The 27104-nt window shown below is 41.1% G+C and overlaps 1 protein-coding gene across 2 annotated transcripts in view; it reads left to right on the top strand.

Moving 5' to 3' along the window:
* adamts17 (ADAM metallopeptidase with thrombospondin type 1 motif 17) overlaps positions 1-27104 on the top strand; it is a 197663-nt gene that overhangs the window by 117815 nt on the left and 52744 nt on the right. Inside the window, exons 15-17 of one of the 2 annotated variants that reach the window (XM_062963438.1) lie at positions 12746-12866; positions 15705-15779; positions 22782-22862. In XM_062963438.1, the coding sequence (XP_062819508.1) occupies positions 12746-12866; positions 15705-15779; positions 22782-22862 (277 nt within the window). The remainder of the gene's footprint in view (positions 1-12745; positions 12867-15704; positions 15780-22781; positions 22863-27104) is intronic. The other variant, XM_062963439.1, reaches the window with a different exon arrangement.

Raw genomic sequence — 27104 nt, 5'->3', positions numbered from 1 at the left:
TACGACACAAGCACACACACAATTTCTTACCTTTCACAGACTTCTAACTTATACACATTGAGTCTTTTGGACTTTGGATTTGGGAGGATTTTGGAATCTCTGTATTTGAATAAATGTGCAAAATGGGGTAGCTTGGAGACAGGACCTAAGAACAAATGTATGTTGCGGATATACCTTGTATGCATAGCTGAAGGTATTGTAAACAACAGTTTAATAATACTGTGCATGAAAGAAAGTTTGGGTACAGTGAATCGTTAGGAATCAAAGGTGTCATTATCTCAAATTAGGATAACTTAGAAATTTGGAGCATTTCAGTTCTGGAATTCATGATGCTCAACCCGCATCACCATATTTACTTGAGTCAGGGGTGGTTCAACTGTAAGGCAATTTAGGCAGTTGCCTCAGGCGCCATCGTTTGGGGGGCGCAGTTGAGGCGCCTCTTGAGGTGCCTCCAAGTGCCCTAAAGCCAACTTTTTGCTTGCGCATGCTGCCGCTTCCAGCGAGGCCTCTTGGAAGCTAGGCAAGTGGGGTTAATATATATGTGGAATGTCCTTGAGGCAAGTGTAAATGTTGTAAGTAGCCATCTAGATTAGCATTGAATGGCTTTGCAATTTCAAAGCCTGTCTGCTTCCTGTCTGGGGGAATCCATTGTTGGGAGGTGTTAGCTGGCTCTGATTGTTTCCTGTCTGGAATTCCTCTGTTTTCTGAGTGGTGTTCTTTATTTACTGTCCTGATTTTAGAGGGGTTTTTTTTAATACCGGGGGCCAGATTCCCTTTCGGTGACCTTTTAATTGTGGATTATCTTCCACAATTCCACACAGCCATATAACCCAGAATATCAAAGCAGAATAACCTGCAATATCTGTTTTGAACTGAGTTATCTGAGTCCACACTGCCCTATATCCCAGTTCAATGTTTGGTGCTAAATTTGCAAATATAGTAATTCCTACATAACATAACATGTATTGAACTGCTTTTTCTGTAAATTTGTTGTAAAACATGATGTTTTGGTGCTTAATTTGTAAAATCATAACGTAATTTGATGTTTAATAGGCTTTTCCTTAATCCCTCCTCATTATCCAACATTTTTGCTTATCCAAAGATTGGTTTGGGGGGGGGGGGGGTACCAAAGTTCTGTTTGCTTACACTTGAAAGTTACCTAGGGCCGGCTCTGACTTGAGTATAACATAATGTAATGCGCACCTCAATTGTGATGATGTAATTTAGCCCAAATTAGGTGTACATTAGAGTAATATGGTAATTTTTATGTGGTCTTATCATTTTGATGATGAATTATATGAAAATAATGCCATGGGTAAAGTATTTCTGCTAGTATGAGAATTTCGAGTGCTCAGAAGAAAAAATCATTTGCACGAATGGATCAGTCTTCCTATCAGCAGGATCTCAAAGTAGACATCCAGAGTCCATCTCGCCATACGATATATTATATTAAGCATTGCAAGACGTTACACCAGGCTTTGGGGGTGATTCCCCAACACTGTAAGCTTGTGGGGACCTCTAGTGGGTCCTCGGGACTCTTTGAATTCCTGCCTAAAGTCTCTTGGCCCTCTGAGTAGGAATGAAGTGGCCGATCCTTGGAGGAAATGTCTTAATGGCTTTCAGAAGCAGCAGCTGAGATGCTTTTGATTCATCTCTGTGGGATGAACAACGAATAGAAGGCGCTTCCCGAATAAAGCAGACACCTTTTCAACACAGGGCTCATCCAGAATGACCAAAAGCCGGAGGATTTGGCTGGAGTCGTACCTGTGCCTGTTAGGATTTTTACCCAAATGTGCTCCTTGACCCAATCTATTTTTTACGCATTTCCAGCTGCAATTTCTTTAAAACCAGGGTAAGGGTTAGCTTTTATTCTGCCTTGGAAATTTGTGGTGTAATACCTTGTAAAATTGGAGCCCTGGTGGCGAAGTGCGTTAAAGCACTGAGCTGGAGACCTAAAGATCCCAGGTTCAAACCCCAGGAGCGGCGGGAGCAGCCGCTGTTAGCTCCAACTTCTGCCAACCTAGCAGTTCGAAAACATGCCAATGTGACTAGATCAATAGGTACTGCTCTGGTGGGAAGGTTACAGCGCTCCGTGGAGTCATGCCGGTCACATGACCTTGGAAGTGTCTACGGACAACGCTGGCTCTTCGGCTTAGAAATGGAGATCATAGAATCATAGAATAGTAGAGTTGGAAGAGACCTCATGGGCCATCCAGTCCAACCCCCTGCCAAGAAGCAGGAAATCGCATTCAAAGCACCCCCAACAGATGGCCATCCAGCCTCTGCTTAAAAGCCTCCAAAGAAGGAGCCTCCACCACGACCCGGGGGAGAGAGTTCCACTGTCGAACAGCCCTCACTCACAGTGAGGAAGTTCTTCCTGATGTTCAAGTGGAATCTCCTTTCCTGTAGTTTGAAGCCATTGTTCCGTGTCCTAGTCTGCAGGGCAGCAGAAAACAAGCTTGATGAGCACCAACCCCCAGAGTCAGACATGACTGGACTTAATGTCAGGGGAAACCTTTACCTTTTTACCTTGTAAAATTACAACCCCGTGATTCCGTAGCATTGAGCCTTGGCAGCTAAAATGGTGTCAAACTACATTCATTTTGCAGTGTAGATCTCCCTTCTGAGTGAAGCTCTGCCCACACTCCAGGCATTTATAGGGTGGAACAATGACTTTAAACTACAGGAAAGGAGATTCCACCTGAACAAGAGGAAGAACTTCCTCACTGTGAGAACTGTTCAGCAGTGGAACTCGCTGTAGTGGAGGCTCCTTCTTTGGAGGCTTTTAAGCAGAGGCTGGATGGCCATCTGTCGGGGGTGCTTTGAATGTGATTTCCTGCTTCTTGGCAGAATGGGGTTGGACTGGATGGCCCACAAGGTCTCTTCCAACTCTAGGATTCTATCATTTTATGATTCTCCCCAGTGAAAGTCCTTTGTAGATGCATCCATATGGGAAAGCCTTCTCAGTAGGTGCTCCTAAATGATGCCGTTACCAGGACGGATTCAAAGTATTGCTGCTAACTGGCAAAGGCCAAAATGGTTTAGAACCAATTTATCCAAAAGAGGACTGACTCCTTTACGTTCCAACTTGATTGTCGTTGTCGTCTCACTCGTTCAGTCGTTTTCGACTCTTCGTGACCTCATGGACCAGTCCACGCCAGAGCTCTCTGTCGGCCGTCACCGCCCCCAGTTCCTTCAAGGTCGAGCCAGTCACTTCAAGGATACCATCCATCCATCTTGCCCTTGGTCGGCCTCTCTTCCTTTTTCCTTCCATTTTCCCCAGCATCGTGATCATCTTCTTGCAAAGGTCCAAGGCACTCTCGGGATTTTCCTCCAGCACCAGAGTTCAAAAGCATCTATCTTCCTTTGCTCAGCCTTCCTTATGGTCCAGCTCTCGCATCCATAGGTTACTATGGGGAATACCATTGCTTTGACTATGCGGACCTTCGTTGCCAGTGTGATGTCTCTGCTCTTCACTATTTTGTCAAGGTTGGCCATTGCTCTCCTCCCAAGAAGTAGACGTCTTCTGATTTCCTGGCTGCCGTCTGCATCTGCAGTGATCTTCACACCTAGAAATATAAAGCCTGTCACTGCCTCCACGTTTTCTCCCTCTATTTGCCAGTTGTCAATCGGTCTGGTTGCCATGATTTTGGTTTTCTTGATGTTTAACTGCAGCCCGGCTTTTGCACTTTCTTCTTTCACCTTGGTGATAAGGCTCCTCAGCTCCTCTTCACTTTCAGCCATCAGAGTGGTATCATCTGCATACCTAAGGTTGTTAATGTTTCTTCCAGCAATTTTAACTCCAGCCTTGGATTCCTCAAACCCCGCATGTCGCATGATGTGTTCTGCATATAAGTTGAATAGGGAGGGTGACAATATACAGCCCTGCCGCACTCCTTTCCCAATCTTGAACCAGTCTGTTGTTCCGTGGTCTGTTCTTACTGTGGCTACTTGGTCTTTATACAGATTTCTCAGGAGACAGACAAGGTGACTTGGTATCCCCATACCACCAAGAACATGCCACAGTTTGTTGTGGTCCACACTGTCGAAGGCTTTAGAATAGTCAATAAAGCAGAAGTAGATGTTTTTCTGAAACTCCCTGGCTTCCTCCATTATCCAGCGGATATTGGCAATTTGGTCTCTGGTTCCTCTGCCTTTTCTAAACCCAGCTTGGACATCTGGGAGCTCTTGCTCCATGTATTGCTGAAGTCTGCCTTGCAGGATCTTGAGCATTACCTTACTGGCATGGGATATTGATTATTATAACAATATTTGGTCATCTTCAGTCAATCAATTGGTTCAAGGAAAGAAGTGTTTAAGATGCTCATAAACATGTGGATCAATCCATCCAAGATTTGCAGCTAAACAGACCAAGTTCTTAAAGATGCTCCTCAGAGAGATTCATGGTCTCTAGACCTTTGGTCATCTTAGTTGCCCTCTTCCTTTGGACACCTTCCAGCTTGTCAATATCTCTTTACCTGGAACCACTCTGTGTCCAATTCAGAGCAAAGCAGAATAGCCCCGAATTGGACACAGTGTGGTTCCAGGTAAAGAACCCTGATCAAAGCAGAAGAGAGAGGCACTATGACTTCTCTCACTCTGGACACTAGATTCCTTTGGATGCAGCCCAAAATCCCACTGGCTTTTTTAGTTGCTGCATCACACTCTTGGCTCATCCTCAGCCTCACCCAAACGGAGTGAAATAGCATGATAAAGCCAAGCATCATCTTCGTTATGGTTCACCTTGAGTCTTGGGATGATCTCATGCTGCCTTTTTATGCAAACGAAAGGCGATCGGCTGGAGCCTAGCAACGTTCTCAAGAAAGACGGCTATTGTAACTCAATTCTCAAGGCATTCTCATCTTTGGATGGCTTCCAAAGCTCACATGCGAGTGAAGATTCTTTAAAGACACCATGACCGAATTCGGCAACCAGCTGTGGTTAGAGCTAGCGGGATAGAATTATAATTCTTGGAATAATGAATAGAAATAACGCAATGAGAAGAAAAGGTGCTCCCATCTCTTAGAAGAACATGGAAGGGGGAAACAGATTTGGGAAGGAATAACTTATTAATACATTTATGGGAAAGTTTTACAACCAGGTCAGATCCCCAGCGAGTGAAACGGCAGGTGATTCTTGGACTGAAGTTAGCGTTGGCTGAAGTGCATATTGCAAAGGATGGGAGCTACTTGCTCATATTATGTTCACACCACTTTTTAAATAGTTGGACTTACATGACTGAGGGGCTTTCAAGTTGAAAACCAATTGACTTCAACTGAGCATGGAAATTATATGTTACCAAATGGTGTTTTTCTTTGACATGTAAACAGTAGAGGCTGCGAGAGGTTAAATAACTGCATTCCTTCATTGATTTTAAAAGAGCAAGGATGTCAAAATAGATTTCTACAAACATGAAAACAAACAAAATGGCATTTTATTGCGCGGAATTGCACTGGAGGACCTAGAGATCCCTACAGACAATATTTTCATCTGAAAGTCAAGCCCGCAAATGTTGAGGGCCCACTGTATTATCACCGTGCTAAAATATTAAAATGTCAAGAGCTGGTTGGAAAACTTAAGTGGTAAAAACAATGATAGAAGATCACAGCTTGAATGTCTACCAGAAGAGGAAGATCTTTAGCCTCTTATCTAATGATACAATGCCACCACTTTGTTGTCATAAATTCTGAGCTGACACTGTTTTTTTGTGGGCAGTCACTTTTCACAACATGGTGCATCTCTCCCAAAAAATTTTTTTCCAAGTCCCACTTTTTGGGGATAAAGCAGAAGAGAAGGTTGAGAGGAGACATGAGAGCCATGTTTACATATTTGAAAGGATTCCATCAGGATCAGAGAGCACTATCTTAAATATGAGCTTGTCTTATACATGAGTATATATGGTAATTAAGCTATGAATTCCTTTTGAGATTGACTTATACATGAGTATATATGGTAATTAAGCTATGAATTCCTTTTGAGATTGACCTATACATGAGTATATATGGTAATTAAGCTGTGAATTCTTTACAAGGTTGAATTATACATGAGTATATATGGTAATTAAGCTATGAATTCCTTTTGAGATTGACTTATACATGAGTATATATGGTAATTAAGCTGTGAACTCTTTGCAAGGTTGACTTATACATGAGTATATATGGTAATTAAGCTATGAATTCCTTTCAAGATTGACTTATACATGAGTATATATAGTAATTTATTTATTTATTTATTTATTTATTTGCAGTATTTATATTCCGCCCTTCTCATCCTGAAGGGGACTCAGGGAGGATCACAATGCACATATACATGGCAAACATTCAATGCCATTAGCCATATGACATATATAGACGGACACAGAGGCAATTTAACATTTTCCAGCTTCTGCCTTCATGAGGGTATGCTCCATTCCGGCCACGGAGGGAGCAGCCACTTCACGATCCATTTGTGACACCGAGTCCTTGATGGAACACTTCCTCATTCTTCTGGTTTATGGTGTCGTAAATTAATTAAATTAGACTCCCCGCATAAAGTGGTACCTAAATTTTGTTGCACCCCAAGGCAGCTTGAACACTAGAAACCAAACAGAGACCAATAATCATGTAATATCTTTATTAAAACAATAATAAATTCAGGAAAGAATAAGTGGAAAGGATGAGTGAGCAATAGTCCTTTAAGGAATGGTATGAATTAGTCCAAAGCATTGAAGAGATATGTCCAATATTATTGTCCAAAGTCCAGAAACCGAAACATGCTCAAAACGGGCTGTGGCGCAGGCTGTTGAGCAACCAGCTGCAGCCAGCTGCAACAAATCACTCTGACCAAGATGTCATGAGTTCGAGGCCAGCTTGGAGCCCCACGTTAGTCTTGTCTTTGTTCTATGTTAAGGCATTCAATGTTTGCCTTATATGTGTAATGTGATCCGCCCTGAGTCCCTTTCAGGGTGAGAAGGGCGGAATATAAATACTGTAAATAAAATAAATAAATAAAATAAAGTTCTTGAGCGGGGAAACAACAAGAAAGCAGGAGTAAATAACGAAGTCCAAAGTCACTAGGAAGTCTTGGATTTCAAGGCAGGCAAAAGACGAAGCTAAAAGCAATCTGGATTCAGGAACAAGGCAAGTACGTGAATTCACTCTGGATTAAAATGGGAGTCGCGGCTCGGCTTGGTCACCAGGAAGCATGAGACTCGGCTTGAAAATCAGGGAACTGGAAATGGTGAAGTTGCTACGTTGACACCACCACTGGCTCACAGTGCAAGACACTTTTATAGAAGTTAGATCTAATAACAGCAAAGAGAACCCAACTCCCCAAAGGTTCCCAAAGCAATCTGCTATCCAGTATCGCCTCTAGACACCAATAGTTGACTCCTGCGAAGCTGCTGTGTCTGGGATCTTTCTTGCTGCAAAAACTGTCTTCTGTTAAAGGATACCTTCCCTGGGGAGCTTGGAACATCTGGTTCTTCCACGGGAGTAATGTTATCAGTATCTCTCCCAATTAAGGAAGCCTCGGAGCTATCCACAGCTGGGGTGTGTAATTGGAAGGAACTCAGAGGAGAACTGGGTGAAAAGTCAGTGTTGTCACACGCTGGGCCTGTGACTGATTGTCTATTATATAGGACGTACGCTTTACGCCCAGCGGGAAGCCAGGGTGCCTAAAGAAAGGTTGTTGAGGAATTTCCCTGAAAAGATGGCCTTGAAGTCTTTTAAAGAAATAACAAAGTCTTTATTGACGAACAAATAATAAATCTTCAAGGAGTCTTGTCCCCACAGGACAGGCGATAGGCTTTGAATAACTGTGGAAACCCTCTTATAACCTCTCCCAGGCTATCTGTTATCTGGGCCTAGCTGGTCTGGGACCCACTGCCAACTCCCAAGTGCGTCTGGTTGTTGAGTGGACCTACCAGCCAATGGCTTGCGGATGTTTCTGTGCTGTTGTTCTGTATCCTCGGACAATCAATATCCCTGGTGTTCTTTATCCCCGGTGTTCTTTATCCCCGGTGGTCTTGAAATATGAAGCTTTTTACGGGACGAGCTGGTCTACGTCCTATAGATGAGCTTCCTAAGTAAGACTAACTTAAAAATGGCTCCTTCCCTCCCAGAGCCCTGAACAAGGGGCGGAACCAAACTTAATGGTGATTGACAGGTGGCGTGTCCTATGAATGCAAACATTTGCAGCAATAAAGTAAAGTAGAAGGTTCTGGCACAACTGTACCAGCACAGTCAGAGTAAGCTTCATCCTGGTCAAAGTTCATTTCTGAACCAGGTTCAGAATCCAAAGGCGGCTGGGATATAACATAGACTATTAATGGTCGGGAGCTCACTCTGACCCGGGCTGGCTTCGAACTCATGACCTCTCAGTCAGTAGTGATTTATTACAGCTGGCTACTAACCAACTGCACCACAGCTGAATTGATACGAATTCCTTTTGAAACTTACTTATACATGAGTGTCTATGGTAATTTCCACACATATCAGAAAAGTGGAGCTCCTGTGCTGGATAATTTCATGGTACAAATAGGGAGCCATCAGAAGTTGAAGGCGAAATAACAGTTGTTGTATGCCTGGCGGTTGTGTGAATTGGCCTTCCGTGACTACTGGATAGTCTGAACAACTATTGGCAAGGCAAAGGAATGTGCTTATGCTGCCACAACCTTACTATGATTAATCTCCAGAATGACACTTAACGACGTCAATATTTACATTCGATCTGCTGTGGCGGATTGTTCAGCAGCGCATATGGGAAGTATTACACAGGCCCACGAAGGGGCATTGTCATTTCTGACGCAAGGCAGTAATCATAATGGGGCTGGCAAAGCAACACCCAAACATATGCACAGGCTGTGTCAATGAGCCTTCTGCTGCAGAGATAGCCAAGAGCCACATTAAAAAACCGCCTTAAAACTACCCAATCCATATAGAATTCAAATGGCGTGCCAAGAAAAGTGGCATGGCTTTTTTGGGAAAAATCTAACAAATCTGAAAATCTAACTATTTTTTGGTTTTAAGTATATTAAAAGGAGGGGTTGGATTGTTGTGCCGTGATGGCATTCACGCGATGCAGAAAGGCAAGGCTGCTTGTAAACCCCTGCTCATTATACAGAAAGCTAAAGAAAGCTTTCAAACAGGGCTTGCATCCCATAGAACTGAAAATCAGTATCTCTAGGTTTAGGATCCTTCGTAGGCCTTCTGCACAGTTTTCTGCACAGATGGGGAAAAACAACTCTTGTCTGCTGGAGGTAGGTGTGAATGTGGGCGAAACGTCCGGAGAGAATGCTTCTGGAACATGACCATACAGCTCGGAGTTCTTTCTCCCACCCACAGATATATAAATCTTCCTTGCTTAGTTTTTCCAATATATTTCACAATCTCTGAGGATGCCTGCCACATATGTAGGTGAAACATCAGGAGAGAATGCTTCTAGAGCATGTCTATACAGCCCAAAACACTCACAACAATCCCAATTATGTTTCCCTTCTGAGTTTTAGGAAAAAAGTAAAGACTTGGCTTTGTGAGCAGGTGTTTGATGAGTGAATTCTGTTGTCTCAACTCGGTCCAGATTAAGGTTTATGTATAAGGTCTTGTGGATGAATGGCTCAAGTATTTTATAATGTACTAGCTGTGCCCGGCCACGCGTTGCTGTGGCGAAGTGTGGTGGTATGGGAAATAAAGTATTGAGGAATTGGTGGTAGTTAAAGTAAAGGGTAAAGGTTTTCCCCTGTAGAGTAAAATCTCACTTATCCAACATTCGCTTATCCAGTCTTCTGGATTATCCAATGCAGTCTGCCTTTTAGTAGTCAATGTTTTTGTAGTTAGTGTTTTAAATTCATTGTGATATTTTGGTGGTAAATTTTTAAATACAGTAATTACTACATACCCTGTTTCCCCTAAAATAAGACATCCCCAGAAAATAAGACCTAGTAGAGGTTTTGCTGAATTGCTAAATATAAGGCCTCCCCCGAAAGTAAGACCTAGCAAAGTTTTTGTTTGGAAGCATGCCCATCGAACAGAACACCAGAGCATGCAGGGTCGGTAAATGTACATACCATAGAGTGTTGTACATGGAAATATTGGTAGTAATAAGAAATTCTTGATAGGATTCACAGTTTGTCTGGTTATGCTGATTTGTGATGACAACTACTGCACAGTATATAATAAATGTTCTTTTTTTTTTTTTGTTCAACAATAAATGTGAATTTTTCTTCATGGAAAAATAAGACATTCCCTGAAAATAAGACCTAGCGCATCTTTGGGAGCAAAAATTAATATCATCATCATCATCATCATCATCATTTAATTACTTATTAATCGCCCTCCATCCACGATGCTCTAGGCGATTTACAAGATAAAATTGTAAAGGATAAAAATACATACATACAAATATTGATTAAAAAATATTAAAATAGATTAAAAGCTCTAGTAAAGAGCCATGTCTTGAGTGCTAGGGTAAAAGGCCCCAACTCACGCATGGCTCTCATATAGGGCGGCAAGGCATTCCATAAGGCAGGGGCAGAAACAGAAAAAGCTCTGCGCCTGGTCCTTTCCAAGTGCACTTCTCTAGGACCCGGTACATAGAGTAAGTCTCGTTGGGATGGTCGTTGCGACCTCTGATGATGGGAGAAGGAGAGACGGTCCCTAAGATTCGATGGGCCCTGGCCGTAAAGAGTTTTAAAAGTCAGGACTAGCATTTTATATAGACCACGGTAATCAGTTGGAAGCCAATGCAGATGCTGCAGGACTGGTGTTATATGGCATTTCATGGGTGTTCTTGTGAGTAGCCTGGCTGCCGCATTCTGAACAATACGGAGCTTTCGGGTCGTGGACATCGGAAGCCCAACATACAGGGCGTTGCAATAGTCCAGCCTAGACGTGACCGTGGCATGGATGACTGTTGCCAGAGCCTCATCAGATAGATAGGGTGTCAATTGCCTCACTTGTCGTAGATGGAAAAAGGTCTGTTTGCTAGCAGCAGCGACCTGAGCTTCCATTGTCAGCTGCGAATCCAAGACGACACCCAGGCTCTTAACGGTAGGCGAAGGAGATAGGGCAGCACCATCGAAGGTGGGTAGCAAATGGGTCAAATCAATCGAGTGGCCATGCCAGAGAATCTCAGTCTTTGCCGGGTTCACCTTCAGTCTACTAGCACGTAGCCAGTTCGACAGAGCCTCCAGACATAAGGTGAAATTTTCTGGTATTGACGTTGCTCAATATAAGACACTGTCCTATTTTCGGGGAAACACAGTAGCATTACTGCACATGGAACTACTTTTTCTGTCAAATTTGTTGTATAACATGATGTTTTGGTGCTTAATTTGTATAATGATTACCTAATTTGATGTTTAATCGGCTTTTCCTGAATCCCTTCTTATTATCCAACATATTCACTTATCCAACGTTCTGCTGGCCTGTTTATGTTGGATGAGTGAGACTCTACTGTATATTTATAATCTTATATTATCTGCTTAGAACTGGATTATATGAGGCCCCTTCTACACGGCTGGATAAAATGCACACTGAAGTGGATTATATGGCAGTGTGGAGTCAAGATAATCCAGTTCAAAGTAGATAATATAAGATTATAAATGGGTTATATAGCTGTGTGGAAGGGCCTTGAGTCTACACTGCCATATAATCCAGTTCAAATCTGCTAATCTGTATTTTATAGGCAGTGCGGAAGAGGCCTAAGTGAGGCCTAACTCTGCCTGTCCCCTGGGCTGAGTGGGTTGCTAGGAGACCAAGTGGGCAGAGCTTAGCCTTCTAACTGGCAGCAATTGGATAAAAACAACTATTCCTCTCCCTCTAATTAGGACTTTATTTTTCTTTTCTTTTTGTTGTATGAACGCAGAGGCATGGATGAGGGGTTGTGCTGGGATGTGTAGTTTTGTTATTTTGTCCTAGGCCGAAATTTCATTACCCTTTTATATACAGTAGAGTCTCACTTATCCAACACTCGCTTATCCAACATTCTGGATTATCCAACGCATTTTTGTAGTCAATGTTTTCAATACATCATGATATTTTGGTGCTAAATTCGTAAATACTACATAGCATTACTGCGTATTGAACTACTTTTTCTGTCAAATTTGTTTCATAACATGATGTTTTGGTGCTTAATTTGTAAAATCATAACCTAATTTGATGTTTAATGGGCTTTTCCTTAATCCCTCCTTATTATCCAACATTCTGCCGGCCCGTTTATGTTGGAGAAGTGAGACTCTACTGTATATAGATGGTTTTAAATCTATTTATTGTATTTTGTTAAATTGCCTAATTGTTTTAATTGCTAATTTTTATCTTTTTGTATTGTATATTGGCATTGAATTTTGCTAGATTGTGAGCCGCCCTGAGTCCCATCGGGTGAGAAGGGTGGGATAGAAATAATGGAAATAAAAATAAATAAATATGGTTCCCATGTGTTTGTTGTTGTCTGCCATCAATATGACAGCCATCAACAGCCATCTTGCAAACCCAATGTTGCCTTACTTCCTTCTACCTTAACGAACATTATTATGTTTTCTGGCATGTTGTGTTTTGTCGTGATCTGTCCAAAGCAGAAGTCTCAGTTTGGCCATCTTGTCTTCCAGGGTTTACGCTAGGACCCATTTATTTGTCTTTTTTGTATGATACTTTTTGTATGATACATTTCAGTGTGATAAAATGCGGAATACAAATGAGCGTTCTGCAGCCCATCTTTCCTTATTAATCTTTTGTTTTCACAATAACCGAGAACATCTTGTTGCCATTAGAAAATTGGCTGTGACGGGATTATTGGCTCGGCTGCCCGAGAGGATCGCTGCGGCATCTGCAACGGAGACGGCAAAACCTGCAAAGTGGTGAAAGGCGACTTCAACCATACAAAAGGGATGGGTGAGTCATACCTGTGTGGTTCTACATGGATAACCGTGATTGGGTTTGGCGTTGTAGACAGGACAGCTTCCAGATTTCAAAGATGTACTGTGGCCAACAGTTCCCATTTGTTTAAGCAGACATCATCTGAAATTAATGTTGAGAGAAAGTATTTCCCATAATGTCATACATGACTCCTGTCAAACCTTGCAATTTCTAAACTGGGGTGCGGAAAAGATGTGGAATAACTACCGTATATACTCGAAGATAAGCCGAGTTTTTCAGCCCTTATTTATGAGCTTATAATCGGGTCAAGGTCAAGGCCAGCAACAGAGCCTGCAGGCTATTGCTTGCAATATGTGATCTATTTCTTTCTTTCAAGCCAGGCAGCGGAGCCTGGAGACTACAGTATGTTTTCTTTTCCAAAACCTCCCTTCTCCGCTTCTCCTCCCAGGCTGGAGTTATCTTATTTTTTAAGAGAAAGAGAGAGACAAGAAGAGAATGTTTTCAAAAGCGAAAGGAGAGTGAGTGAGAGCCTCTTGCAAGCCAGGAAGAAGAAAAGGATTGCATGGGTGTAAGGGGAAGAAAAAGAGAGACTCTTGCAAATTTGCAGTATTTATTGTTATTATTATTACTATTATTGCAAGAACATTTGAGTCAATAGGGAGGGAAGGAGGGAAAGAAGAGCAACAGGAGGTGTGTATTTCTTTTTATTCCTAAGGAAACAAAAATGGGGTAGGTTTTTTTTGGAGAGGAAGGGAAGTTTTAAAAAGCCTTCTCTGGCTGCTTTTAGAATTTGAAAATGGAGAAATAAAAGAGGTGGGAAAGGGGAGGAGAAAAGAGGACAAAGTTGTTTTTAGGAGGGCTTTGCTTGCATTTCTTCCTTGGGCAAATGCATGCCCCAAAGCTTGTAAATAATATATAGATTTCCCCCTACAAATACATTAATTTAATATATGAAATTTCCCCTCATATGTTTTCAAGTCTCTGCAAGTCCTATAAAGATATAATTCTCTATATACAGAGCAATGTCTAGATAGATAGATATTAATATAGATATAGGCCTTTTAAATAAAGCTTTCAAGCTTTTTATTTTATTGACAAGCTTTCAATGGGTGAAAAACTCAGGGCTATGTCTGTTTTTATTGTTGCTTTTATTGTTGTTTTTATTGTTTTTATTGTTATTTTAGAGCTAAGTGTATTGTTTTAATATATTTCTGTAAACCGCTCCAAGCCAAACTGGGAGTAGCGGTATACAAGTTTAATAAATAATAATAATAATAAATAAATATGCACACACACACACACACAGATGTCTAGATAGATGTAAACATAAATAAATGGGACTTGCAAATATTGCAGGAGGGAAATGCACAGAGGATTTGCAAACTTTTCAGGGGGAAATACAAATGTGAAATTAGTATATATAATTATAGAGCTATAGCTAGCTCTGCATTGATTATATAGGCATTGAATGTTTGCCTGTTACTATGTTGGAAGCAGGCCTGAGTCCCCAGGGGAGATAGATAGAGCAGGATACAAAGGAAGTTGTTGTTATTGTTGATGATGATGATAATGATGATGATTATTATAAAATTATTGCTGATACCATATTGTTTTTGTTGTCCCTACTTATGCTCTTACAGAGTTAGCTTACTGTTTTTCTTTGAACTATGGTAAATATTTTTTAAAAAACATTTACTCCACTTATGCCTCAGAATGTAATTTTATTGGTATCTATTTTTATTTTGAAATTTACCAGTAGCTGCTGCATTTCCCACCCTCGGCTTATATTCGAGTCAATATGTTTTCCCAGTTTTTTGTGGTAAAATTCGGTGCCCCGGCTTATATTCAGGTCGGCTTATACTCGAGTATATACGGTATTTCTTCTTCTGGTTTCTATGGGCCCTTCCACACAGCCACATAACCCAGAATATCAAAGCAGATATTCCACAATATTTGCTTTGAAAGGGCCGGGCTGTGGCACAGCTGGTTAGTAGCCAGGTGCAATAAATCACTACTGACCGAGAGGTAATAATAATAATAATAATAATAATAATAATAATAATAATAATAATAATACTTCATTTTTCTATCCTGCCCCCATCTCCCAGAAGGGAGTCGGGGCAGCTAACATGGGGCCAAGCCCAAAACAGAAACAAAGTATAACAAATAAACAGTACACTAACTAAAAACAGTGTCAACACAATTCAAAAAAGTAAACAAACAACAATTAAATAATTCAATTGCAATTAAAACACAGAATACAATGTACTACCATCATTAAAATATAAAAATGAGGTAATAAAAACAAGCATGAGATCAAAGCCCAGGTCGGATTGAGCTCTTGACTATTAATAGCCTAGCTCGCTGTTGCCTTCCAACAGTGTTCAGAAAGGAATGAGGAAGTATTTTGCCGAGGACTTGGTGTCACAAATGGACGGAAGCTGGAAAATGTTAAATTGCCTCTTTGTCTGTCTATATGTGTATGTCTAATGGCATTGAATGTTTGCCATGTATATGTGCATTGTGATCCACCCTGAGTCCCCTTCAGCTTGATAAGGTTGGAATAAAAATACTGTAAGTAAATAAATAAATTATATGAGTCCACACTGCCATATAATCCGGTTCAATATAGATTTTATACAGCTGTGTGGAAGGGGCCTATGAATCGCACAAATGGGTTATTCTGCACATCCTTGCAGACATAATAGTGACACAGAAGCTCATTGCAGTACAATGATGCGGCATCTGCATTGGACTTGGTTGGATACGCAACTGACTTTGGTGGGCTTTTTTGGGAAGGGGGTTATGATAGCTGACTTCTCTGATACAACCTAATTCCTTTCTTTTTCTCAGTATCCAATAGTCAATGTAAGAAGGTTTCTACCTGTGTGATGGCAAAGGCAAAGGCAGTCCCCAAGTGCTTCTCATGTAAGATGACTCTGTGTGGTGATCCTGCTTTCTGGTGCTGGGCCTTTCCCTGTGTCCTTTGGTTGCACTGTCATGCAAAGACCCAACATCATGTAGACCAAAAGGCTTTGGAGAGCCCTTTAAATCCCACAAATGAAAAAATTAGGCCAAACTTCCCATATAGAACCCTTATGACCCACAGAAAATACTGGTCTTTGGCAACCCCTCCGACACACCCTCCCCCATGACCCCCCAAGTTGAGAAACACTGATTTGACCCATTGCATATAATCCAGTTCAATGCAGTTAATCTGCATTCTGAAACTGTGTTATATGGCAGTATTGATCCAACTCTTCTATATCTGTATCACAGCCATCTGCAAGTTGAAAGACCCAAATAAATTCTTCTCAAAATATACGAAACCGACCTCCTTAAGAAATGTCCCCCAACTTTGCTCAAAGTGGGTCCCAGTGGGTTTAAACCTAAAACCTCACTCATGGAGGCAACCTACAGTCCAATCACACTTTTTTTTGTTAATGTGGACAATCCTCATGAGGTTGGTTGATGAAGAAACACCATTGCAATATCTTCCGGCGATATAGTCTGCAAAGGAGCAACTCGGAGCACTCGCTTGTAGCTTTGAAATCTATCCCTGCATCACAACACAACAGCTTCTTCCCGGGTCATCAATCTCATAACTAGGATGAGCAGAGTATTTACCGAGCTGCAAACCTTGGCAGAGAATCAAAGTATGCTAAATCTATTCCTACTAGAGAGAGAACTATTTTAAAACTTCATCGATGATTTATGCTCCAATTTGGACACGGGTTAGGAACACGAATGAAATGCGGAGCATCCCATCTGCAGGTGGCTTCATTCAGTAAAACGTAGCTGCAGTCAGTAAACAGCGAATACCTTTCAGCTTCTGGCTGCTCTTTTTATTATGTCTTGATCCCATTCTGAGCAGATCAGCTTCCAGAGGATATCATCATCATCATAATTGGTGCTATTTAATGGTTTCCAGAAGAAGAACTATAATCTGAGCATGCTATGGGGAAGGCAAGCTTCCTTTTGTCCAAGGTGTTCCAACAGCTGCGTACGTTCTGGAAGTGGGAGTCGCATGCCTTAGGAACGACATGATGACCAAACCCGAGAAAAAGAGATTTCATCCTTTAGATCAGGGGTCCCCAAACTTTTTAAACAAGGGGCCAGTTCACAATCCTTTGGACCAGGGGTCCCCAAACTAAGGCCCGGGGGCCGGATGCGGCCCTCCAAGTTCATTTACCTGGCCCCCACCCTCAGTTTTATAATATAATATTTTTATATCAGTTTTAATAATATAATATATTGTATATACATATAATATTGATAATAATCTTATGTTATACAATATAATACTAATAGTAATACCATATAATAATATTAATTATATGGTATATATTACATATTATATAATAGTATAGTGGTATAGTTCAATATAGTAATATATAATGCTAATATTGTGTTATGCTAATAATATAATATATTGTATGTACATACAGCTGCTCTGAGTTCCCTTCGGGGTGAGAAGGGTGGGATATAAATGTAGTAAATAAATGCAGTAAATAAATAATTAATTTTAGACTTAGGCTCGGCCAACGTCTGACATGACTTGAAGGCACACAACAACAGCAACAACAACAACAATCCTAATTAACTTGACTATCTCATTGGCCAGTAGCAGGCCCACACTTTCCATTGAAATCCTAATAGGTTTGTGCTGGTTAAAATTGTTTTCATTTTTAAATATTGTATTCTTTCGTTGTTGTTGTTGTTGTTGTTGCACTACAAATAAGACATGTGCAGTATGCTTAGGAATTTGTTTTGTTTTTTTCAAATGATAATTCAGCCCCTCAACAGTCTGAAGGATTGTGGACCGGCCCTCTGCTTAAAAAGTTTGGGGACCCCTGCTTTGGACCGTTGGAGGGCCGGACTATAGTTGGCCACCCCTGACAGATGGCCTTCCAGCCTCAATGTCAATAATAATAATAATAATAATAATAATAATAATAATAATAATAGACACTTGGGCCATTGAGTCCAATCCCCTTCTGCCTTTGTGCACTGAAAGAACAAGCAAAGCACCCCTGACAGATGGCCTCCCAGCCTCAATGTTAATAATAATAATAATAATAATAATAATAATAATAATAATAATAGACACTTGGGAAGTGTTCGACTTGTGATTTTGTGATACGAAATCCAGCCTATCTATCTTGTTTGCTGTGTCATAATAATAATAATAATAATAATAATAATAATAATAATAATAATAATAATAGACCCTTGGGCCATTGAGTCCAATCCCCTTCTGCCTTTGTGCACTGAAAGAGCAAGCAAAGCACCCCTGACAGATGGCCTCCCAGCCTCAATGTTAATAATAATATTAATAGTAATAATAATAATAATAATAATAATAAGTGTTGGAAGAAACCCCTTGGGCCATTGAGTCCAACCCCCTTCTGCCTCTGTGCACCAAAAGCACAAGCAAAGCACCCCTGACAGATGGCCTCCTAGCCATAATAATAATAATAATAATAATAATAATAATAATAATAATAATAATAATAATAATAATAGTTGTAAGAGAAGTAGAGACCCCTTGGGTCATTTAGCCCAACCCGCTTCTGCCCTTGTGCCGTGAGGGCCGGATTAATGGCTTCGATGGGCCATATCCGGCCCCCGGGCCTTAGTTTGGGGACCCCTGCTTTAGATGAAAACCTGTGAATGTAGTAAATGCATTGCATAGTATCTTTGTTGTGTATGGACTGCATCTACTGAATTCACAACCAATTGAGGAGTAATTTCCTTCAATCGGGGATTACTCAGAAAGCTAAATTTTCCACCCATTTTTCTCTCTAGACTCAGAATATGCTGAAATGTTTACCCTGAAACCTTGGCAAAAGGGCCAATGCTTAGTTCTTTATATTATTATGTTTTGAGAAAGCCAATGTCCATTTACCAGGGTAATGCATCCGGTCTTGGTTCTAGCCAATGTATCGGTGAGATGCAAGTGTTGCCAAATGCTTGCTGGCCAAATCCACATTTTATATATTACATTAAGTCATAAATGCACAGGAACTGGCCTCAGATCATAACTATCTGGATAATACAAACCGGTCTAATGGAGGCTTTGCTTTCCATGGTGTTTGTTAGTGATAGCAGAAAACAATGGCCTGCTTTTCCAGCTGACGTGGTTGCCAGGAATGTATTCAGTGCCACATCTTTGAACAAGTAGGTAAAGGTAAAGGTTTCCCCTGACGTTAAGTCCAGTCGTGTCCGACTCTGGGGGTTGGTGCTCACCTCCATTTCTAAGCCCAAGAGCCAGTGTTGTCCATAGACACCTCTTCGGTCATGTGGCAAGCATGACTGCATGGAGTGCTGTTACCTTCCTTCAGAAGCGGTACCCATTGATCTACTCACAATTGCATGTTTTCGAACTGCTAGGTTGGCAGAAGCTGGGGCTAATAGCAGGAGCTCACTCCGCTTCTCAGATTTGAACCACCAACTTTTCAGTCAGCAAGTTCAGCAGCTCAGCAGTTTAACCCGCTGCGCCATCGGGGGCTCCTTTGAACCTAAGTTGTGCCATATGTTCTTCCAGAAATATCAATTTTTTCCATATATTATGTGTGAAGGAAGATGCCATGGATTGGAAGACAATACACAGGGGAAAATAACCATAAGTTGTGCGATTCTGCAGCCTAGTACAGGAATTAGAATGAGATTTAATATAAACCCCACTTGCCTAGTTTCTAACATACCTCACAAGCTCTGAGGATGCCTGCCACAGATGTGGGTGAAACGTCAGGAGAGAATGCTTCTGGAACATGGCCATACAGCCCGAAAGACTCACAGCAACCCAGATGTAATAACTAAAAACAAGAGGTTGGTTCTACACTGACTGTATAATGCAGTTTGAACTGCATTTAAGTGCATTGTGTGGTCAGTGTAAAAGGTCATGTAAGTGTTATTTATTGCTATAATTGTATTATTTTACTTGGCTTAATAATGTGTTATTATGTTGTTATGTAATGTTGTGTTGTTTTTATGATTGGAACCCGCCCTGAGTCCCATCCGGGAGATAGGGCGGTATATAAATAAAGTTGTTTATTATTAGTATTATTATTATTATTATTATTATTATTATTATTATTATTATTATTATTACAATAATAATAATATAATGGTCAATGTAAAACCAGCCTTACATTGATGAATTTTCCATGGAGGGAATTAGTATTAGCCCGACATCACAGAAGTAACAACAAAGCATCCTGTGACATCGTAAACTCTAATAGGCTTTATTTTGCATAAGGTTTTATAAACTGCTGTTGTTTATAAACATGCATCATATCAGGTAGACTGTAGCCCCATCTACACTGCCATATAAAACCCAGATTATCTGCTTTGAGCTGGATTACATGGCAGTGTAGACCCAGCCTTGGGAGGCCCCGGTGGCGCAGTGGATTAAACCGCTGAGCTTCTGAACTTGCTGACCAAAAAGTCAGCGTTTTGAATCTGGTGAGTCGGGTGAGCTCCCACTGTTAGCCCCAGCTTCTGCCAACCTAGCAGTTCGAAAACATGCAAATGTGAGTGGATCAATAGGTACAGCTACGGCGGGAAGGTAATGGCGCTCCATGCTGTCATGCCCATGGCCACATGACCTTAATGTTAGGGGAAAATCTTTACCTTTACCTTTAGACCCAGCCTATGGCATTTACTCTTAAATTTACTCTTTAAGGTGCCACTAAACACCAGATCATGTGATTGTTTTCGTTTGGGCTCTTATCAGATTTCTGAACCTGTCGTTTGGCTTTCCAATTTACATACTCTTTTGCTAAAAAACAAAGAAGAAATATTTTTTTGTTTGGAATATGGGGGGATTTTGGGGGGGGGGGGCAGAAATGTCTCAGTAGGGATTTCTTTTTCCTGGTTTCTTCTGCATGCTGGTGTTGCTCAAATACCTCTGGGAAGATGGATATGTCATGCCACAAGCTTAAATAGCAATGGTTTCCTCTATGACGTTAAGCATAATTCTAACTTGAAGATCATGGGAGACCTAGACAAATATTTTTTGGATTAATTCTGTGATATTATTATTATTATTATTATTATTATTATTATTATTATTATTATTATTATTATTATAAAAAATTGAGATTACACACAGTAGGTTTGGGGCATGTTCCAAAATGTTCTACTAACACTGGTGGCAGGTTGTAGTTGTGAGGTGTGTTTGTTTGTGTGTCTTGTTATTCACACCTTGTTTCCTGTGTGTATGCTAGTCACTATTGGTTGGGTGCATGTGTATCGCCAAGCGTTGTTGTTGTTGTTGTTTTTGTTACTGCTGCTAGAGGTTGCAATACAATTGTAATACTTTGAATCAAGTAACAACAAGCTTTCTCTTTGCTTTATGCGTTGTATAATTGATTATATAATTGTGGTTTAAAAAATAAATAAATACAGTAGAGTCTCACTTATCCAAGCTAAATGGGCCGGCAGAAGCTTGGATAAACAAATATCTTGGATAATAAGGAGGGATTAAGGAAAAGCTTATTAAACATCAAATTAGGTTATGATTTTACAAATTAAGCACCAAAACATCATGTTACATAACAAATTTGACAGAAAAAGTAGTTCAATACGCAGGAATGTTATGTTGTAATTACTGTAATAACGAATTTAGCACCAAAATATCACAATATATTGAAAACATTGACTACAAAAATGGCTTGGATTATCCAGAGGCTTGGATAAGCGAGGCTTGGATAAGTGAGACTCTACTGTACTTTGAATCAAGTAACAACAAGCTCACTTATCCAATGTTCTGGATTATCCAACGCATTTTTGTAGTCAATGTATTGAACTACTTTTTCGGTCAAATTTGTTGTATAACATGATGTTTTGGTGCTTAATTTGTAAAATCATCCAACGTTCTGCCGGCCCGTTTATGTTGGATAAGTGAGACTCTACTGTAAATAAATACCTCCATCCCGTGCAAAACAATGGTCGGAAGGATGTGATTTGTGAACATTGAAATACTGTATCCATCTGGCTTTCTGGAATAAAGTGGAGTTTATCTGCCATCTACACTGCCATATAACACAGTTTGAGCTGGATTGTATGTCCAATGTAGATTGAACTGGATTATTTCAGTTGACGCTGCCATATCATCCAGTTCAAGGCAGTTAATCTGTGTTCTGAAACTGGATCATATGGCAGTGTAGATGGGGCCTGGTTATCTGAAGAGAGATGGAAATGAAAAGGTAAAATACACAGTCAGGTGGAAGGATGAGGTGGCATCGAAAAATAAAAGGAATGAGTAGAGTTAGAAGAAAACAGAAACAAAAATGCTGGTTGACACAGGAGCCCAGGAACCAATACAGTAGAGCCTCACTTATCCAAGCTAAACGGGCCAGCAGAAGCTTGGATAAGCAAATAACTTGGATAATAAGGAGGGATTAAGGAAGAGCCTATTAAACATCAAATTAGGTTATGATTTTACAAAGTAAGCACCAAAACATCATGTTATACAACAAATTTGACAGAAGAAGTAGTTCAATACGCAGGAATTTTATGTTGTAATTACTGTATTTACGAATTTAGCACCAAAATATCACAATATATTGAAAACATTGACTACAAAAATGGCTTGGATTATCCAGAAGCTTGGATAAGCGAGGCTTGGATAAGTGAGACTCTACTGTATGTTTCCCTGTGTGTTGGCTCTGGTTGGGCTCCAATGAACAAGAGATACGTAATTAGATTGGATACTAAAAAAGCACTGTTGCTAAGCATGTTTTCGGTCAAATCCCATTCTCTTGCATCTCAATATGTGCCAGCTAAATCTACAGATCAAAATACCTTTGTGGGAGTTGTTGTTTTACAAGGCCTTTCGCTGACCACCAAAATGGACTGGATGGCCCATATCTTCCAACTCTATTATTCTATGATTGTTTGACTCACTCCTTTTCTTTGTTCTAGGCTACATTGAGGCAGCCGTGATCCCAGCCGGGGCTCGGAGGATCCGTGTGATGGAGGATAAGCCCGCACACAGTTTTCTTGGTAAAAAGCAGAAAAGGACTGACGGCTTGGTGTCATTCAGTCTGTCATTGCGATCCTAAAGGATGAGTTTGACATTTCCCCAAAAGATTCCCCTTGACTTTTTTCCAGTTAGTCTGAGATCAGAAGGTTAGATGGACAATTTCTGCTCTCTAAGGCCCCTTCTACGGAGCCCCCGATGGCATAGCAGGTTAATCGCTGAGCTGCTGAACTTGCTGACCAAAAGGTCCGTGGTTCGAATCCGGTGAGCAGGGTGAGCTCCCACTGTTAGCTCCAGCTTCTGCCAACCTAGCAGTTTGAAAAAATACAAATGTGAGTAGATCGATAGGTACTGCACCAGCGGGAAGGTAATGGCACTCCATGCAGTCATGCCGGCCACATGACTTTGGAGGTGTCTACGGACAGCGCCGGTTCTGCAGCTTAGAAATGGAGATGAGCACCACCTACCAGAGTCGGACACGACTAGACCTAATGTCAGGGGGAAATCTTTACCTTAAAGTATATACAGTAGAGTCTCACTTATCCAACACTCGCTTATCCAACGTTCTGGATTATCCAACGCATTTTTGTAGTCAATGTTTTCAATACATCGTGATATTTTGGAGCTAAATTCATAAATACAGTAATTACTTCATAGCATGACTGCATATTGAACTACTTTTTCAGTCAAATTTGTTGTATAACATGATGTTTTGATGCTTAATTTGTAAAATCATAACCTAATTTGATGTTTAATAGGCTTTTCCTTAATCCCTCCTTATTATCCAACATATTCGCTTATCCAACGTTCTGCCGGCCCATTTATGTTGGGGCCGGGCTGTGGCGCAGGCTGTTGAGCAACCAGCTGCAACAAATCACTCTGACCAAGAGGTCATGAGTTCGAGGCCAGCTCGGAGCCCCGTGTTTGTCTTGTTTTTGTTCTATGTTATGGCATTGAATGTTTGCCTTATATGTGTAATGTGATCCGCCCTGAGTCCCCTTCGGGGTGAGAAGGGCGGAATATAAATACTGTAAATAAATACTGTAAATAAGTGAGACACTACTGTACATACATATACAGGCAGTCCCCAAGTTACAAATATCCGACTTCCAAGCGACTCCTTGTTAAGAATGGAGGTGAGACAACAGGAAGTGAGAATCTCCAAGTCGCCAAAGCCTGCTCTTGGCTTATATATAAATGTGACTTATACATGTTATTTTTTTTTTTTACTTTTGCGTTTTGTGATGTTTACCTATGTGGCCTTTTTAAATCCGTTGTGAGACACCTTCAGCCCCAAAGTGAGGAAAAAGCAGGAAGAGGGTGATGCTGAGGATGATGGAATGCAGGAGACGAGCGGAAACACTTTTCAGTAAAATCATTCTGGGAAAGACAGGGTTGTTGTATGTCTTTCGGGCTGTATGGCCATGTTCCAGAAGTATTCTCTCCTGACGTTTTGCCCACATCTATGGCAGGCATCCTCAGAACCTCACAACCTCTAAGGGTGCCTGCCATAGATGTGGGCGAAATGTCAGGAGAGAATACTTCTGGAACATGGCCACACAGCCCGAAAGACATACAACAACCCTGTAATCCCAGCCATGAAAGCCTTCGACAACATTCTGGGAAAGCTTTGGGTCTTGGGTGCATCGTACGCCAGTGGCAATGGCTTGCTCTTTGCCCAAGAATGTTCTCTCTGCTGGCTAAAACGTTCTCCTGCCTCCGAGTGTGAAGACTGATTCCTTTGTTATCAAAGCCTCGCAGCAAAACATGGGCTCGCCTCCAGCGGGGTAAGCAGGATAATTGAGAAATCAAAGCACTCCAGTTTCCTGCCACTGTAACTTTAAAGTCCTGAGGTTTGTACAGACATAGCTGTGTTTAACCTTGGAGTGGTAACTGGAGCTAATTTTACTTCCAAGCATTGGGCCAAGTAGGTCTCATTTCGGCTGCGGAATGGGCCGGGCGCTTTGGAAGGGAACCCGGCCGCTTCCATTTGCTGAGAACAGCGCCTTCCCACCTACGTTCGCCCCATGCTGCCTGGCTCCGTTGACTTGTGCAAACCACCTAGAACAGGAAATGCCTGCGAATTTGTTGTATCCTTAAGCCAGGAAGCAAACTGGAAAGAATCTGGGCGGAGAGAAAGACTTGAGTCGATGCAAGTGAGGAGAACAGGACGGTGGGACTGCATGCTTCCCAAGAAGAACAGATGTATTCAGGGAAAGAAGAGCTAGGTGCAGTTCTCATTTCCAGACATTGGCTTAATCAGGTTCCATCATAAATGCTTTAGATCACTGGTTCTCAACCTTCCTAATGCTGCGACCCCTTAATACAGTTCCTCATGTTGTGGTGACCCCCAACCATAACATTATCTTCGTTGCTACTTCATAACTGTAATTTTACTACTGTTATGAATCGTAATGTAAATACAGTTGAGTCTCACTTATCTAAACTAAACGGGCCGGCAGAAGCTTGGATAATAATGAAATCGACGAAACCATTGATCATATCCTCAGCTGCTGTAAGAAAATCGCACAGACAGACTACAAACAGAGGCACAACTATGTGGCCCAAATGATTCATTGGAATTTATGCCTCAAGTACCACCTCCCAGCAGCAAAGAACTGGTGGGATCACAAACCTACAAAAGTATTGGAAAATGAGCACGCAAAAATACTGTGGGACCTCCGAATCCAGACTGACAAAGTTCTGGAACGCAACACACCAGACATCACAGTTGTGGAAAAGAAAAAGGTTTGGATCATTGATGTCGCCATCCCAGGTGAGAGTCGCATTGTCGAAAAACAACAGGAAAAACTCAGCCGCTATCAGGACCTCAAGATTGAACTTCAAAGACTCTGGCAGAAACCAGTGCAGGTGGTCCCGGTGGTGATGGGCACATTGGGTGCTGTGCCAAAAGATCTCAGCCGGCATTTGGAAACAATAGACATTGACAAAATTACGATCTGCCAGCTGCAAAAGGCCACCCTGCTGAGATCTGCACGCATCATCCGAAAATACATCACACAGTCCTAGACACTTGTGTTCGATTTGTGATTTTGTGATATGAAATCCATCATATCTATCTTGTTTGCTGTGTCATAATAATAATAATAATAATAATAATAATAATAATAATAATAATAATATAAATAGAGTTGGAAGAGACCACCTGGGCCATCTACTCCAACCCCCTTCTGTCATGCAGGAAAAGCACGATCAAAGTACAGTGGAGTCTCACTTATCCAAGCTAAGCAGGCCGGCAGAAGCTTGAATAAGTGAATATCTTGGATAATAAGGAGGGATTAAGGAAAAGCCCATTAAACATCAAATTAGACTATGATTTTACAAATTAAGCACCAAAACATCATGTTATGCAACAAATTTGACAGAAAACGTAGTTGAATACACAGTAATGTTATGTTGTAATTACTGTATTTACGAATTTAGCACCAAAATATCACGATATATTGAAAACATTGACTACAAAAATGCGTTGGATAATCCAGAAACTTGGATAAGCGAGGCTTGGATAAGTGAGACTCTACTGTATCTGATATGCAGGATATATTTTCATTCACAGGACCAAATTTGGCACAAATACCCGATACACCCAAATTTGCATACTGGTGGGGTTGGTGGGGATTGTTTTTGTCATTTAGGAGTTGTAGGTGCTGAGATGTATAGTTCACCTACAATCAAAGAGCATTGTGAACTCCACAAACAAACTTGGCATACAGAACTCCCATGGCCAACAAAAAATCCTGGAAGGTTTTGGTGGTCATTGACCTTGGGTTTTGGAGTTATAGTTCACCTACATCCAGAGAGCACTGTGGACTCAAACAATGATGGATCTGGACCAAACTTGGCACAGATACTCAATATGCCCAAATGTGAACACTGGTGGGGTTTGGGGAAAATAGACCTTGGCATTTGGGAGTTGTAGGTGCTGGGATTTATAGTTCACCTACAATCAAAAAGCCCTTCCACCTCACCAATGATAGAATTGGGGCAAACTGCCCACACAAAACTCCCATGACCAACAGAAAATCCTAGTCTTTGGCGACCCCTTTGACACCCCCCTCGCAACCCTCCCAGGAGTCCAGACCCCTAGGCTGAGAAACACTGCTTTAGATCAATATTAGTTATACAGGGTATTAAAAGTGCCCCTCCCTTCCCTTTTCTTACTCTTACTCTTTTTGCTTTCTTTCTTTTAATGTAGGTCTTATTTGTCTAGGATATATGGTTAAACTAATAACACAGGAAGGAAC

This window comes from Anolis carolinensis, unplaced genomic scaffold (genome assembly GCF_035594765.1).
Source record: "Anolis carolinensis isolate JA03-04 unplaced genomic scaffold, rAnoCar3.1.pri scaffold_11, whole genome shotgun sequence".
NCBI lineage: Eukaryota > Metazoa > Chordata > Lepidosauria > Squamata > Dactyloidae > Anolis > Anolis carolinensis.
Note: the sequence above shows the minus strand (reverse complement) of the source record. Positions and strands in the feature narration are given on the sequence as shown.